The sequence below is a fragment of the Eublepharis macularius genome, chromosome 5, assembly GCF_028583425.1.
Source record: "Eublepharis macularius isolate TG4126 chromosome 5, MPM_Emac_v1.0, whole genome shotgun sequence".
Lineage (NCBI taxonomy): Eukaryota > Metazoa > Chordata > Lepidosauria > Squamata > Eublepharidae > Eublepharis > Eublepharis macularius.
In genome coordinates, this window is record NC_072794.1 from 26,721,594 (window position 1) to 26,739,211 (window position 17,618).

Sequence of the window (17,618 nt, forward strand, 5' to 3'; positions counted from 1 at the left end):
TAGGTCTTCCTCTTTTCCTACTGCCTTCTACTTTTCCTAGAATTGAGTGATTCCGCACACGTTGGATAATGCACTTCCAATCCTCTTTATAGATCATTTGGAGCAGATTTTTTCGTGTGCGGAACAAAAAATCCACCTCAAACGATTGATAAAGTGCATTGAAAGTGCATTATCCAATGTATGCGGAATCAGCCATTATTGACTTTTCCAGAGAATCCTGTCTTCTCATAATGTGACCAAAGTATGATAGCCTCAGTTTTATCATTTTAGCTTCTAGGGAGAGTTAAGGCTTGATTTGATCTAGTATCCGCTTATTTATCTTTTTGGCTGTCCATGGTATCCGCAGAACTCTCCTCCAGCACCACATTTCAAATGAATCAATTTTTTTCCTGTCAGATTTCTTTACTGTCCAACATTCACATCCATGGGTAATACCATAATTTGGATTATCTTGATCTTGATACCCAGAGAGACATCTTTATCTTTAAGGATCTTATTTAGCTCTGTCACAGCTGCTATTCCAAGTCTCAATCTCCTTCTGATTTCCTTATTGCAGTCTCCCTGTTGGTTGATGATTGAGCCAAGGAATAGAAAATCTTGGACAATTTCAATTTCCTCATTGTCAACTTTAAAATTGTGTAACTCAATAGTCATTACTTTTGTCTTCTTGAGGTTCATATGTAATCCTGCTTTGGCGCTTTCTCCTTTCACCTTCAACAGTAGTTGTTTCAAGTCTTCACTATTTTCTGCCAGTAATGTGGTATCATCTGCATATCTCCAATTGTCAATGTTCCTTCCGCCAATTTTTACTCCAGCTTCTTCTAGATCTAATCCTGCTTTCCTTATGATATGCTCTGCTGAACAGGTAGGGAGATAACATGCCTCCTTCTGACACTTTTGCCAATTGGAAACCATTCTGTTTCCCCATGTTCTGTCCTAACAGTAGCCTCTTGTCCAGAGTACAGATTGCACATCAAAACAATCAGATGTTGTGGCACCCCCATTTCTTTTAACACTATCCATAGCTTTCCATGATCCACACAATCAAAAGCTTTAATCTATAAAGCTATAATCTATAAAGCGCAGGCTGATTTTCTTCCGAAATTACCTGATGCATTCCATTAGCCATTGCACATTTGCGATGTGATCTTTAGTGCCTCTTCCTTTCTTGAATCCAGCTTGAACATCTGACATTTCTTGTTCCATATATGGTAAGAGTCTTTGTTGTAGAATTTTGAGCACCACTTTGCTTGCATGGGAAATTAATGCAATAATCCAATAGTTGTTGCACTCTTTGGCATTCCACTTTTTTGGAATTGGAATGTAGACTGAGTATTTCCAGTCTGTGAGCCATTGCTTTGTTTTCCATATTTGTTGACAGATTCTTGTTAATATTTTGATGGGCTCCATTTCTGTAGCTTGAAATAGCTCTATTGGTATTCCATCTACTCCATGTGCTTTGTTTCTCCCAATTGCTTTGAGTGCAGCTTTTACTTCACTTTCTAAGATTTCTGGTTCTTCATCAAAGGGCTCTTCTTCAAAAATATTTGTCATCCTTCCATCTCTTCTGTATAGTTCTTCAGTGTATTGTTTCCATCTTTCCTTGTGTGAGTAAATATTATATTGAGAACATTTACCAAAAGCCTGCTTTGGAACACAGGTGCCACTAATGAGGTTGGGCAGGCAAGGCCTAAATGGCCTAGTTAGTTAAGCTTATCTAGCCCAGCTGTGATTCCCAGCAGAGTGGTATGTGTTCACTGCAGTCCTATGCAAGTTGATATAGCCACAAAATGTTGATTGTGAGTCATTGTCGGATACTGATTGGTCACTAAGACCTTCCCTTTGGGCATAGAATGGAAGAGTCAGGGATGGATGTTGCTCTTAGAACCTGCTTTTAGCCATGCCTTGTACTGCAGGTCCTATTTAAGTCCCCTTTTGGATTACAATTTGTCATGCTGCCTTGGACTCTGAAACTTGTTGCTAAGAATGCTGTGTCATAACTGCGAAGTATCATTATTACTTACACTAACAAAGATTCTGCCTGGGATGTATAAGTGTTAGGTCCCATTATATCTTTAGTGGTTTATCTGTCCTTTTGCACACTTTCCAAATATAATCATTTTATGCACAAATTTTAATAATCAAAATATTCTTGTTATCTGTGTGATGTTTCCTATGTGATCTTTGCCTTCAGCCTAAACCAGTGACCAGGCCATATTTGGCTCAGCTACCTCTGTAACCCTTTTGTGGAGATTTAGCAACACTTGAGTTTCAGATGAAGTCCAGTAAGACTGGCACATGCTTTTTCCCAGCCTCTGTGCCAGGGCTTAGTTGAGAAAAATGGGGGCAGCCTACTATCCACCCCCCACTGCGCTCAGGGGTGCTCTGTAGAATGGGGATATAGACACACACACACACCTGTTCTGTTGACTCCCCCTGGACCTGTGAGGCCCTGGGTTTTCTTTTCCTGTTCCCTCTACATCTACACTCTAACAATTCTTGCAGCTTATTAAAGACAACAGTGCTGAGTGGTAGCATGTGGAACAAGCCCGTCGGGTAGGGCTGGGCAAGTCACTCTATGCTGAGGCCATAGAGCTGGAATCTGTGCGTCCATCAGCACTGGGGAAATCCTACACATGGAGCAGAAAACTGGTGCTGGGAGAAGAAAGACAACACTGCACTAAGAATCCCGTGTGAGAAGCCATTCGAGGAGGTTCTGGTACTGAATGTCCAGCAATGCTGAAGTGACTGCTTCTTTTGGTCACTGGGAGATGAGATACAGGCAGAAGGAGATGCTATCCCAGAGTAGAGCTGAGGTCGAAAAATATGATTTTTTGCTGCACTGTTTTAATGACATTACTACATCAGCTCAAGCCAAGGCCCCCCATTCCTACAGAGGCAAGAAACAAACTCCTGTGGTGCCAGTGGAAGGGGATCCATTACACTCCTGTTCCTGACACAGAAGATATGCTTCTCATTTTTCATGGCTTAAAGCCATTTCCCCTGTTCATAATTCCAGTTCTGAATTCCTAGCTGGTTCTGTGTATCTATTAATGGCTCTGCCAAGACATTTCAGACCTATGTGAGAAGTAGCCTGAAGTGGTCTTTTGATAAATGCACCAAAAAACTCATTGGTCAGGTTTGTGCGTGTTTTAGAGGAGTCCCAGTGAATACCCAACATCTTAACACAGTTGGTATTTAAAAACCTAGTGCAAGCCACTTGACACAGCAAGACCATGGTAACTTGTCAAAACCATCATTGTATTATATAAAAAACACAATGGTATTACAAGGAAAAAAAACACATGGGAAAAAAAAGCAAACATTCAGCACAACACTTGGTCCATGGAGGAACTGGATTCTACATTATTATGAAGTCAAATTCTCACAGCTTCCAAGGACACAGGATTTTTGACCACCATCTCTATCAAAGCCACTGAAATGCTCTGAAAAGCATGTCGCTTCTCTTTGGTTTCTATCGATTCACCTGCCTCTGGCTGAGGGAGAAATACCCTCCAGATACGGCTAAGCGTGCAGAGGCCCCCAAAGCTGCAGAAGGGCTGTAAGGGATATGAAACCTGGGGGAGCTCTGAAGCCCAGCAGTGAACACCAAGGTGCTGTGACACATCACTCTCGGGACAGAACAGTGGCAGGGAGAGGGCAAGGCAATAATTTGAGTGCTGGAGGCATCTTCCACTTTCTTCTGGGAAGGCGCTTCTTCTGCATAGTAAAAAAGAAAGAAAGAAGAGTACCCCAGTGGTTACACATTCCATCAGATCCAGATTCAACTCTGTCTTGGCTGTGGTTTGTCAGGATACTTAAGTTTGATTTACACATTTATAACAGGCATAGGACAGCTACATGTCAGAGTAAAAACCAGGGTGAATTATGATTACTTCCTACATGAATGCAGCTCCCCCATCCCAGACCAGACAATGCCCACACAAGAAAAAGCTAGGGTTGATGATTTGCTTGTCTATGTGGCCATACACATACACTGGACCTCTATATGCACAGCAGGATGCTCCGATAGAGTTGTAGCGTACCCTATGCATTCATTTAAAATATTTATACCCCAATCTTTTTTAAAAAAATATCAGTGTGATTACCAACAGGAACAAACATTGAAGATACTCAGGCTAATAAAAGTTTAAATTCTTATAGGTATCAGAAGGGTTTGCATGTGAATCAGAATCAACTAAGCCACCTCTTTGGTTCCCAGAACATGCAGATGACTAGGGGTGTGTGATTTGGGTTTTGGATTCGGGTAAAGTACCCAATTCAAACCCGATTCGCAATTATTTGGAAATCCTGAAACAAAGCTTCCCAAAGTGATTCGTACCACTTTGGGAAGCTTTGGGTCAAGGGGTTTAAATGCCTCTTTCCATGCCGCTACGAAGCAGCACAGAAAGGGGCATTTAAACCTGTGGATCAGCTGTTTGGCGGGGAGATCCCCGCCAAGCAGCTGATCCAGCCGGGGGATTTAAAAGTCCCTTTCCATGCTGCTGCTGCTCCCCCTCACTTCAGTATGCTCCGAATTTTTACAGAGCATACCGAAGCGAGCTAAATACCAGAATCCTGAAGCGGCTTGCCGCTTTGATATTCTGGTAATTCCAGATTTTTTTCCTGCTTCGGGTAAACCTGAAGCGGGAAACCCTAATTTTGGGGGGGGGGGGGGGTGCACACCCCTACAGATGACTAACCAGTGTGCCTGGTGTGCAAGAACTTATTTTGAACACCTATACTTAACAACCATCATGGCTCATCTTGTCACCTGTGCCATGTTGCATTTTTTAGGAGCAGCACGGCTGTAAACTCCAGAGTACTATTAGTTTCACCACCTAGAAAGATACACCACAGACTGTTGGATGCTACTAGACTATCACTACAGTAGGATTCATATACTTTGGTTGTACAGGAATACAATTTTGTCATAAGCCCAAAAGTACCATTGCATTTGTCCACAGGAAAGGCAGGCAATTCTGGAAGAGGATGGAACTTGCCAGAAAGCAATCTGCTTGCATCCAGAGTAATCTGATTTGGGTCTGCTGACTGCTGGGAATGAACAATGGCAATGTAGAACTCTTCCGGCATCCGTGACAAGGAATCAGTTGAACTTCCAAGAGAGGCAGTTGTCTGCAATCAAATGGAACAGAAAACACTGGATTTACCATGAGGGTTTTTTTCTCATCAGTGGCATGAAGATATCCAGAAGTGGGTTACACCCCCTAGCTACTCCACAGGCAGGGCTGCGCAAATCACTTTTGCATCTCTTCCACATGTGGCTAGGGGGAGAGCCCGTTTATGCTTGCTAAGCATCAAGTCAAAAAGAATTCTTTGGCTCTTTCACAAAAACCACACCTTTAAAAAGTCATACCTTTCCTGTCCCAGAAAATTCCTCCAATCACATGGGAAGAAATATCTTTGACGGAGAATTAACTTGTGGCTGTGGTACAGGATGTCATCCTGGTGAAGAAAACCACTGTAGAGGGCATTAGTGGAGTCTGGCGCAACAAACAATGCTGATGCAAGATATCATAATGCCTAGCACACATGCTAGGACCATGTTATTGGCAGAGACTGAACATGTGAGGGGTAGGAGAGCTTGCTGGATGTTGGATATTCTCTCTACTAGGAAGGAGATCCTGCTGCTGTTTATGTCTATGTGCCCAGGTGGATAACGAATTGGGCCAGTTAGCAAGCTCTTTGGTGACTGACCAGGAAACCATGTTTCATTAGCACATCAGATGTTGCTGCCACATGTCTGGTTGCTCTGTCTCTGGATGGGAATTGGATCAGAAGGTCATCTAGGTAGAGGAATAGGTTCTGTCCTGAGGTGGACTGCTGGAATGACCATCAGCTTGGTGAAGACATAAGATGAGGCTGATAGGCTGAATGGAAGTGCCCTGTACTGGAAGAACTTTTTACAATAAGCAACACAGGAACTTTCTGGACATGGGGTGGATAGGCACATGTATGTAAGCCTCCTTGAGATCTACTGATGCAAGGGCTCCACTATGGAATGGAGGATTTTCATGCAAGAATGTTGTTTACGGACCCTTTTGTTGAGATGTTTTAAGCTGGCTCTCCAGTCTTCATTTCTCTTGGGCACAACAAACAAGGCAGAATAAGTTCTGGAAAATTTTTGAGTCTCCAGGACAGGCTTTATCACCTGAATGTCCAAGACACGTCTTATGGCTTGTATCACCAGAGCATGTTTTTGATTGTTCTTGAATCAAGGGAAGGGGAGAAATTTGTGGAGAGTGTCCAGGCTGGGGCAGAGGTCTAGGAGTCTGAGCAGGTCAGTGGAAAACCCTCAAGTCCCCTTTGTTGTAGCAGATCAAGATGGGTAGCCATATTAAGTCTGTCTGTAGCACTGGAAAAGAGCAAGAGCCCAGTAGCACCTATAAGACTAACCAAGTTAGCGGTAGGGTATGAGTTTCGCTTCTAGTGAGTTGTGGCTCATGAAAGCTTATTAATTTCATTAGTCTTATAAGCGCTACTGGTCTCTTGCTCTTTTCCATTGTTGCAGGCAGATTGTACGGTCTGAGGCAACTCCTTGGTAGAGAATTTCAGTCTCACAGGCACTCTGGCTAGGTGATGAGGAAAATCCTGTTGCAAGGCTGGTGCTGCAACGGAGGCCTCCCGACCACTCCCCTTTCTCTCTCAGACTGCAAGTTAGAGTCTGAGAGCCAAGCTACAAGTGACGTCTTACACAGGTTGGACACTAGTCAGCTTCCCTCAAGTTTTGATGGGAAATGTAGGCGCCCTGGTTTTACAGCTTGGCTCTCCATTACAGCTGCAAGACCAGGATGCCTACATTTCAGTGCTCCAATGAGGCATCCTCGCTGTGCACACTGGGGAGGTGCATGGATGGGCAGTGCCTCTCCAGGTGATTTTTGGGAGAGCTTTTGCATCCTGATGACCTTCATGCTTTGTGAGGGCTAAAATCTTGTTAGTGTCGTCTTTGCTTTCTAGGTTACGTTCACTTTTGAAATGCAGTTCAAATGCATCCAAAACGGAGTGAGGCAGGGCATGGACTGGGGCTTGCTCCCTATCTGGATGTGGAAGCGGTGCAAATGTAATTTGCAAAGCCCTGCCTGCGGATTGGGTAGGGGGGTAACCCACTTCTGGATACCTTCCACCACTGAGAAACAGCCTTGTTCATTGCATGAAGAAACCTAAGGGCCAAGTCATATTGTGTATTCACCCAGACATTTATATCCAGTCCATTTCTCAAATCATTCAAGGCAGCTTGAAGTCTATAGACCAATATTGCACTAAAACATAGCAAAAAGAAGCCACTTCTTGCAATGGGAAACAATGAACATTTAGAAACAATTGTTGCCAATCAGTACAAATATGGCAGCGCGCCTACAAACAACTCACATACTAGATGGAAACCAGGTCTGGCAAGCTATTTGCTTGAAGCAATATTTGCCTGAGATATGCTGCCCATTCCAAAATCTCTTAATTTAGCAGAATTTGAAATGTTTCAGAATTTGCAGCGTTCTCCTAGCGAAAGAACTTTGTTGAATGAGAGTGGGAGCAAACAGGGTTAACATACAACAGTAACTAATGGCCTTGGGACTGGGACACAGCTATACAAGGACAGAAGACACACTTTAACATCATGGGAAGCCTCTAGAGGTCACCTGATGCTATTGACAGGTTTGGAATGATCCTAGAAGCCACAAGAGTTGCAGAGAAATGCACATGAACAGAAACTTACAGGAACTTCAACAAACCATTATTTTGGCTGTGTAATTTTTAAATCAGGATGTTTAGTTTTATCAACTGCGATACTGGAAATATTGAAATGTCCACATTCTACCATAAATTATTTATGTTGCTTTTAAAAAGGGTGAAGTGATGCTGCTGGATAGACCACAAAACCCAGACAAGGGGCAATCTGAACGAAGTCCCTATCTTGGCAGACAGAATGCTACTAAGGGCTACAGGACAGGGGCTCTCTCTCAGAGGAAGCAATCGGGAGTCTGATTAATTACATGAGATGCTAAGCGTGAGGTGAGTTGGGGGGAAAACCCCAACACAACTTGTGTTTAACATGTACTTGCGCTCACATCAAAAAGATGGAGGGCAGCGCTCCCAAATGCACATACGGAGCAAGATAGACTTCATCGGTCCCTGCTTTCCACCCAGCACACTTTTGCAGACAGAAAAGGTCCGGGGGGGGGGGGGGGGAGGCTGTTTCTCTTACTGCCCATCCCACGTGTCTGCTCAGGAGACGTCTTTGGCAATAAGATGAACAGTATGCCTCCGCATTGCCCTTTTCTGCAAAAGTGCATTTAGCATCTTGTGTAATTAAACCCTGGTTTGGTTCAGGTTTTTATGCCTTTACTAAGGCAGGCTGACCATTTAACTCACAGGGAAATTTTCTGGCGGACCACTGCCTAGAGGGCCACTGGTCTCCAGCAGCAAAAACAGCAAAGCCCAGCAGCTCTTGCTAATGCCTCAGGGGCCACTTAACGTCGGATCCTTCATCAGAGACTGTGTTTGGTGTCAGCTCACAAACTGTCTCCTCCCACTCTGCTGCCAATTTTTAGGGAGGAAGAACAAAGGTTGAATTAATGCCCATTGCTGGCACTGCTGAACTGAATGGCCCCAGCAATACTGACTTGTAGCACTACAGAGGCCGCTCCGCTCCAGAGCAATTTTTCCTTCCTGGTCTAATCCTGGCCTTTTACCATTATCCTCATATTTACCATAGATTTAGAGCTATTTCCAGTTTGAGCCTTTGGAATAATGAAAGAGAGCCAGTTTGGTGTAGTGGTTAAGAATGTGGGACTCTAATCTAGAGAACCGGGTTTGATTCCCCACTCCTCCACTTGAAGCCAGTTGGGTGACCTTGGGTCAGTCACAGCTCTATCAGAGCTCTCTCAGCCCCACCCACCTCACAGGGTGATTGTTGGGATAATAATGACGTACACTGTAAACTGCTCTGAGTGGGTGTCAAGTCATCCTGAAGGGCAGCATATAAATCAGTTATTATTATTGTTGTTATTAAAATAGAGATAAATGTATGTAAAAGGACAAGAACCATAACATCACCCAATAGTTCATTGCCCTCCCCTCCACAACCACCACCTGTTGTTCCGGTTCTTGGCTACGCGGGGCCTCATTATTGCTCCCTTTGTCACTCCGAGCCTGGCTGCAAAATTCTGCAACGCTAGAGCACAAATTATCACGAGAATCGTCTTTTTTTTCTTCTTCAACACATAGGAGAGGTTTCCAGTCCTCATCCCAGATTTCTGGGCATAAATAGACAGGCTCCAGGTATGGCATCTCGGGGACAGAGTTCAGGCTGGATGTATCCTAGAAAACAAATCAAGACAAGGTTCCATTAGTATCTACTTTACAAAAGTAGCCAGAGTCCAGTAGCACCTATAAGACTAACAAAATTTGTGGTAAAGTATGAGCTTTTGTGAGTCACACGTCACTTCTTCAGAATGTGAGTTCATCTGTCCTTATATCTTGGTGAGCAGAGTGGTTTCAGATAGCGAATGACAACAGCAGTTAATTGACAGAAGCCAGTGAATGACAATAGCAGATGGGATTGGTCAGGGTGGGGTATGCAGAGGGGTGGTGGCTGTGGAGAAATCAGCATTGGTAATGAGACAAGAAGCCTAGGTCTCGATTCAATCCAGGTGGTGGATTGTCCTGAGCTTCATTATCAGTTGCAATTCAGCAGTCTCTCTTTCTAATCTCTCTTTGAAGTATCTCTGCAGGATAAGTGCTACTTTTAGGTCAGCAACTGAATGTCCTGGAAGGTTAAAATGTTTCCCCGGTGCTTTTTTAATAATGTGGTTTTTGATGTTAGACTTATAAGAGTTAGTTAATTCAGTTGCAGAAATCAAGAATAATGATAACGTGATTCCCAACATTCTAAATGCCTTGGCAAGGACCATGATGATGATAAAAAAAAAATCAGAAACTAGACCATGCAAGCACTGCCTTGCTGGATCAGATCGGGGCCCATACAATCCCACATTCTGTCTTCAACAGGGCACAGAGCCTTCCTTTAACTGTCCCCAGCATCTGGTTTTAAGGACGACTGAAAGAGGGGGAGGAAAGGACATCATATATGCTTTGGGATGAGGAGAAAGGAACAGTGACTGGCCACTGTACATGCAAGAGTAACTAGGGTTTGGTTTTCCAGAGAGGAACAACCAATTCCCTCAGAAGTGAACAAATAAATTGTGCTTGGGGACATGAAATCATGTGCAATGCAAATCATACACAGGACTGAATTACACCCAACCAGCATCACCTTTTAAAAATCTCATTCTCATGTGCAAAGCTCCAGGTGCCGTTTTAGAACCAAGGTAACTTTATCAGAATGTTTGCAGTCCCATGCAGAGCTAAGCATCATAAGCAGATTGTTGACAACAAACCTCAAAGCCATGGCAGATCTCACTCAATGGGCTTTCGATACTCAACACTAATGACAAAGCTGAGCCCTGTGGTACACCACAAGAAAGCTCTCAAAAAGGGGTCACTAGCATCGGCAGGGCTCATTTCGAGGGGGAACGCATAGGAACACAGTTCCAGCAGTTCTCCAAAGAGGCCACATGTCAGGTCGGCCCCATCCACCTGACTTTCAGCCATTTGGGGCCCATTTCAGCCTGGATTGGGGCCAAAACAGCCTGGATTGGATCGGTGCTGGGTGGGGAAACCCTCCCCTGCCCAGCACTGACCCAATCTGGGCTGTTTCGTCCCCAAACCAGGCCCAAAGGGGCCCAAAATGGTCACTTTCAGTCATTTAGGGTCCCTTTTTGCCATTTTGAGCCCAATTTTGGCCCTGAATGGCCAGGATTGGGTCCAAAACAGCCAGGATAGGTGATGTCAGGGGGTGTGGCACATGCAAATCAGTTATGCTAATGACACACTTCTGGTGATGTCAAGGGGTGTGGCATATGCTAATGAGTTATGCTGATGAGCTCCTCCAGCTCTTTTTCTACGAAATGACCCCTGAGCATCGGTAAGGATATCACTTTAGCACAAACAAAAAAATTAATGGAGTGATGATAAAGTGAGTCTTAATAGCCAAGTTAGTTAAGAACATTTCAGCATCCTGCTTTCCATAGCGGCCAACATGAAGCTTTTTGAAAAAAACAGAAGGAGGGCATGATGTCTCCATGTCTTCCTCCCCACTTATTGTCCTTTGTTCTAAGTTAGAGGAGCCCCAACTATTTCAGTCTTTCCCCCATTTATTTACGTACTGCAGAATTTGAGGTCTTCAATAATGAGGAGTTTAGAAGGGTTGAGAAACCCTCTTCATCTTTGCAAGGTTCTGAATGTGCTGTTCTTGGGAGATCCTGAAGCAATTCTTGCTGAAACAAGGAAGCATCTGCCTTTTCCAAACCAACCTGTTCCTCAGGACTGGGCTGCAGATATAAAGTGGAAGGATTCAACTCTCCAAATCGCTGTTAAGACAGGGAAAAAGGACAGTCAAGGAAATATTTTACATTTGTCAGGGGAAAAAAATCTGAGTGGTATTTCCAAACACTAAAAATCTGCTTCATAACAGAGACCAGGCATAGTGATCAAATATCTTCCAATTTACAGGTTCTTATTAAAATGCTATTACACACTGTAATGTCTGTCATAGTTGTTTTATCTTTTAAAACTTTTTTAACCTTTGCCTTTGGACCTTTAATCCAGCTCCTCCTTACTTTACCTTAAACTTGTACCTCAGGAGGGCTCCGGTCACAGCCAGCATTCCTTTTAGTTCTGCTCACACAGAGCTTCAGGTGTTCTGTATTTTACCCAAGCTTCTACCTCTAGAACATCTGTTTGTGTGACCTGTATATTACTGCCTTCCTGATTCCCTCAAAATGTTTTCACTGCCACCAAAAGCTTTCGCCTTAGACCTCCTTGGTTTAACTGGTAATATAGGAAGTCTTGTTATACCTGGTAGTTTGAAAGAATGGTCAGCACATGAGGGTAATTGTGTGGAGGAATATTTCTTGCTTAAACAAAATTACAATTGATAAGAACATGAGCATGATGGCTGCATAGTTGTGATAAGCATATCAGTTTTGGAATAGTTCTTAAGTTGGTGGTTTCACAAGTAAGTATCTCTTCTTAAAGGTATAGCCACAGACTCAGTCACACAGTAATTTTCCACACAGGTCTTCACTAATTGAATAAACTCTCATCTCATCCACACCGACAGATTCACTCAGGACTTTCCACACAGCTTGCCTGACCTAGACTAGACATGGGCACGAACCATGAAAAAACTGAACCGTGCGGTTCGTGGCATTTTCACGAACCACAAACCACGAACTCCACAAACCAGGGGCAAGTTCACAAACTGGTTCATGGGGTTTAAATGCCCCTTTCCAGCCGCTTGGCAGCGGCAGGGAAAGGGGCATTTAAACTTGCCAATCAGCAGCTTGTCGGTGAGATCCCCGCCAAGCAGCTGATCATTTAAAGCTGATCATTGCAGTGGTAGGGAAAGGGGCATTAGTGTTTACAAACCAAATGAACCAGTAGACCAGTTCGTGGGAGTTTGCGGAAACAAGCTTCTATGAACCGCTGGTTCGCAAACCATGAACCAGACTGGTCCGTGGGGTTTTTTGGTTCGTATTCTGGTTCGTGCCCACCTCTAATCTAGACAGATTAATCTCTCTCTCAGATACATACAAACTGATCTAGGCATGCACAGTTTGGCAACAGAATTAAGCTCTCAGACTTCCACGCACGTTGGGTGATTTAACCAGAATCTTCCAGCTGGTTAACTTTCTCTCAAAAACACAGAGACAGGTATGAAGAAGGGAGCTTTGACTCTTGAAAGCTTATACCGTGAAAATCATGTTGGTCTCTAAGGTGCTACCGGACTCAAATCCTGCCACACAAAGAGCTAAGCTACAAGAGACGAATTACACAAGAACGCTCACGTGAAGGGAGTCGCAATTTAGCCAGAAAGCTGAGTTTTAAAAGAGATCGGAAGGCTTTGTCAATTTCCTCTTGCTACAAAACCACCACAGATGCTCCTCAGAGGGTTTATTTATTTCCTGTTTGCCTCCTAGCAGGGGAGGTGACACTGACAGAGCCTTTGGAAGGAAGAGGAAATTAACAAACCCTCTGAGGAGGGATCTTTGCCTACTCTGTGGAGAAATTGACAAAGCCATCCAATCTCTTTTAAAACTCAGCTTCCCCGATAGCATTGCAACTCCCTTCACGTGCACGTCCTTGTGTAATTCATCTCTTGTAGCTTAGCTCAAAGACTCTCTTCTCAGGCTCCACACAGTTTGCCTGACTCAACTAGAATGAATACTTTCTCAGCTACACAGTAAAAAAACAGTAAAAAAAAATTAAAAACCACATCAGCAAGCAGAAATAAAATCCAAACAGTTTAGATGCAAAATGTTACTTGCTGAAACAAGGAAGCATTTTCCAAACCAACCTGTTCCTTGGGGTTGGGCTTCAGATATGAAGTGGAAGGATTCAACTCTCTGAAACCCTGTTGGACAGGAATAAAGGAGAGTTAAGGGAATATTTTACATTTATCAGGAAAAAATCTGTTATTTACAAACAATAAAATTGTGCTCCATAACAGTGATCAGGCATAATGACCAAATGTCTTTCATTTTACTGATTCTCACAAAAATGCTATTACACACATTACACTAAGAGGCTGGAACCTATACCAAAAGTGTTAAGAACAACTCCATATAAAATCATCTGTATTAAATCCATAGGCACCAAAACTGAAAGGCAGACTGACCTAGGGAGACGTGGCAAGTAACTAGCCTGTCTATGAGCCCTTCTCACTGTGTGGTCCCTCATCATATTGATGTTTGCTGCAGTGAAAACATGGAGTGTATGCACATGTCACCAAAATGCTCAGGGTCATATATTAGGGTTTCACAACTGGAGGCAGATCTCTAATAGTTTCCATTGCACAGGTGGGCACTTTCAGATTCCCATATCCTCTTCATTCTCGGCATGTTTACAGCATCAGACATTGGCTACCAATGTGAAGTGGTTCTTTCTGTGGCCAATGAGCTCTTGCCCAAGTTCTCCTGACAAGTCACAATATTCTTAGCATTCCTACATCATAAGCCCACTCTGGTTTGAGATCTCTGGGATCTTGGACATGTGGATGAAGCTGAAGTTGGTTCCCAGTTCCTAATTTGCAGTCCCTTATTTACATATCCAAATACAAATATTAGGGAAAATTAAAAAGCTGTGTCTCAAAATAAGGTTTAGAGCAGCATGTATCATACACCCCCACATTTGGGGACTCTGCCCTCTAAGTCGGCCTATGATGGTTCCTCTCCAGTTCTTGAGCTAACCGCTTCAAAGCGTGCCACGTCTAGACAAAAGCACATGCAAAATCATGTGCCCCAAACAATCTTTGAACCTCCACAATTCATACACCTCACACTCTGGAAACTGTCCCCCACAGGACAAATGGAATCTCTTCGAAAAATTTCAGTACTCTTGCCAATCGACCGTTCCGGGGGGGGGGGGGGGCGGGATCATGTGAGTTACTGATTATCTGCTGTGGTGGAGGTATGGCCTCCTCTGCAGTTTCATAAAATCAACACAATGGATCAAATAACCAAAGCAGATCAGTTGAAATCGTCCTGAGAGCCAGTTTGGTATAGTGGTTAACAATGGCAGGACTCTAATCTGGAGAACCGGGTTTGATGCCCCGCTCCTCCACTTGAAGCCAGCTGGGTAGCCTTGGGTCAGTCACAGCTTCTCAGAGCTCTTTCAGCCCCACCCATCTCACAGGGAGATTGTTGTTGTGGGGATAATAATAACACTCTTTGGAAACCACTCTGAGCGGGTGTTAAGTTGTCCGGGCAGTATATAAATTGAATGTTGTTGTTGCTGTTGTTATTATTAAACCAAGAAAAAAATCAAATTTATATCAATTATTTATTGTTGAAAAAACATACCAGCTAGTTGATATTAGCAAATTGCCTCTACGCAACAAGTAGCAATAATCTAGAATATGGAACATGGTCTAATCCACATGGTTTTTCAACTTCAGAGCTATCAGCCTGGAGTCTAGGTAGTCAATAGTAAAATTAAAAAATATTTTGGATTGTCTCTGTCTGTACACCTGTAAAGCCAATAACCAATGCAAAATGCCAGAACCTTTCAAAACCATTAGTTGGTAGTTACTGATCAGAACGTGACAGAAAATGAAGGCTAAATTCAGCTACAGCTGTTAATTTCCCCATTCGTTTACATGGAAGGGTAAAGCACAAAACTCATTATCTCCCTCTGAAGTCAGTAAGTCTTAAAAGGGTTTTACTGTAGCTGATTTGGGCCCTGAATAACAATGCAGTTTAGTTAACTGTCATAACATCCCTAACTGGCCAGAACAGCACAGCAAAGGGAGCTGGCGGTGGTGAGAGGGAGCTGAGCAGACTAGATGAGACGCCTAGAGAAAGAACCTCTACCAGGGAGAAGAGGGATTCTCTCCCTCTTCTCCTTGGCAGAGGTTCTTTCTCATTACACTTCCCGTGGAACCTTGCAGGAAACTGACGTGTGTTCTCCATACGCCAGGCGTCTCGTCTGTTTTGGCTCTTTGAAACAAAAGTTTCTAGCTACATCCTTCCTCTCAGCAAGCTTCTGCCGTCAGACAGAAACCCTTTTTTTGCTTTGGTTTAGTAGGGAGAGTTTTTTTTTCTTGGCTTAGGAAAGTTCACTACAAACCAGTACTGACCCTTGCTAAGGCAAGAGCCATGCCCTATTTATATACATATTAATTTCAATGATCCCCCCCACCCACAGACACACACAGGTAGCCTCTACAATAACTGTCTTTCTTTCACCTTGGAAGGAATGTTCTCGCTACTGATGACTGCGTGGCCTTCTATTCTCAGTACATTGTGAAAATAGACATCTTCTTCAGAGCTGGTGTCACAAAGGAAAAGATAAAGGACACCATCTATGTACTCATCCACCACTCCTACCAGCAGCTTCAGCCCACACAGCCTTTGGAATTCGAGTATGGCGCCAGAAGTCCAATCCCCCTTGAACAAAAAAAAAAAGATAAGCACAAAGACAAGCAAAACAAACTCCCCCAAAGTCAGGGAGAAAAACTGGAAGAGACATTAATCACTGATTTATACAGAGGGCACCATTCCAGTGCAGACAACACAACCCACCATGTGAAGTCCCTGTGGTGAAGAAGCCAGGTTGTCACAGCGACTAGACTGGTGGGCTACCCAAATTGCCAATCAACCATGATGCTCACACTGAGTAACCTGGACCAGTTTTGCTTTCCTAGCATGAACTGCTTCATAGGGTTGAGAAGATAAAATTTGGGGAATGAGGAACATATCATCCTGACAGAGCTCATTGAATAAAGGGTATAATAAAAGATCTATTTCATTAAACACAAAGACAAATTACAGGTACATGTTCACTTGGGGATGGTAGTATCAAGTGGTGACTTGCACACGTGAACAAGCCATTACAGATCTAACCCCATCCACTGAAACATCTATCACCTCACCCCCACAAATGCTATGTTTTTCATGCACACAATGATGAGTTTGCAAGTCCTGGAAAGTTTAGTGATGTACCTGCAGTGACATACCAACTTCAAAATAATTCAGAGAGTGTCACAAGTAGTCTTTTAAACAAATGGCTAACTCCTTATGAACAAATCACAGGCTGAGGCAGGCTAGGGGGAAATCTGGATATTTGGCTCCTTCACTTCTAACAAATGAGACTGCAGCTTCTATTTCAAACTCTGATGACAGATATGGTCAGGTCTGAGCAGAGATAGAAGAAACTCTAAGTGGACATTTCAGAGTGAAAAATACTGGCTATTACTTCTGCACATCAACTAAGCAAAAACTGTATGCAGAGAGGCAGTCTCAGTGCATATCCCACAACTAAACAGTATTGAAAGATTATTACTATGGCTGAACTTTCATGCTGCTTTGTTAAATGTCATTCTCTTTATATCTATGTATGTGTGAGAGATGAAGTGCTCTTAAGTTGTTACAAATAACTAAACTCTGAAACATATACATACCATTGCAGGCTTCATCTGGGCTAAGGAACAAGGAATAGCCTGGGCAGGAAGGTTTGCATAGCAGTCCCTGAAACATGAATAAAGCAGTAAAGCATAAAAACTGGAAAGCAACAACATATGGAATCTCATTCTGCCTGCTGACTGGGCGTTCCAACAGGCATCTTTACGCGTATCTGTTAATTTATTTTTTTTAAAAGTCAACCCTCTAAACATGGAAATTAACACCGGTTATCAAAAATGATTATCAACACTAACAGTCTAATGCCACATTTAATTAACTATATCAGACTCTGCTGTCCTGTATGGGAAGAAAGTAGATTACTCCAGACCAGAAGGAGAAGTGGAATAAGAACAAAACAGTCAGGAGGATTTGAACAAAGAACTTTGGGAATAGATTAATAAGGGATGATTGGTAAATAAAGGGGCCTCAAATTTATTTTGTAAAACTTTTAAAGAGAATTTCCTATAAAAATATGATGGTTTAAGCTTTTATACAGTTGTGAAAAGGATTAATGGTTTGTAAATTAAAGATTGGAAAGGGGAATAGAAGTATTACTCTATTACTTTGGGTGGTTAATGT

The 17,618-nt window shown here is 43.1% G+C and overlaps 1 protein-coding gene across 2 annotated transcripts in view; it reads right to left on the reverse strand.

Annotated features, from left to right (window-relative positions):
* Positions 1-3,292: 3,292 nt before the first annotated feature.
* The window catches only part of TDRD5 (tudor domain containing 5), a 33,180-nt gene continuing 18,854 nt past the window's right edge, over positions 3,293-17,618 (reverse strand). Inside the window, exons 9-15 of one of the 2 annotated variants that reach the window (XM_054979139.1) lie at positions 17,039-17,105; positions 15,825-16,025; positions 13,436-13,492; positions 11,244-11,408; positions 9,109-9,336; positions 4,950-5,136; positions 3,293-3,720 (exon numbers count right to left, since the gene is read on the reverse strand). In XM_054979139.1, coding sequence (XP_054835114.1) covers positions 3,476-3,720; positions 4,950-5,136; positions 9,109-9,336; positions 11,244-11,408; positions 13,436-13,492; positions 15,825-16,025; positions 17,039-17,105 — 1,150 coding nt within the window. In that variant the 3' untranslated portion in view covers positions 3,293-3,475. Of the gene's footprint in view, positions 3,721-4,949; positions 5,137-9,108; positions 9,337-11,243; positions 11,448-13,435; positions 13,493-15,824; positions 16,026-17,038; positions 17,106-17,618 lie in introns of both variants that reach the window. The other variant, XM_054979141.1, reaches the window with a different exon arrangement.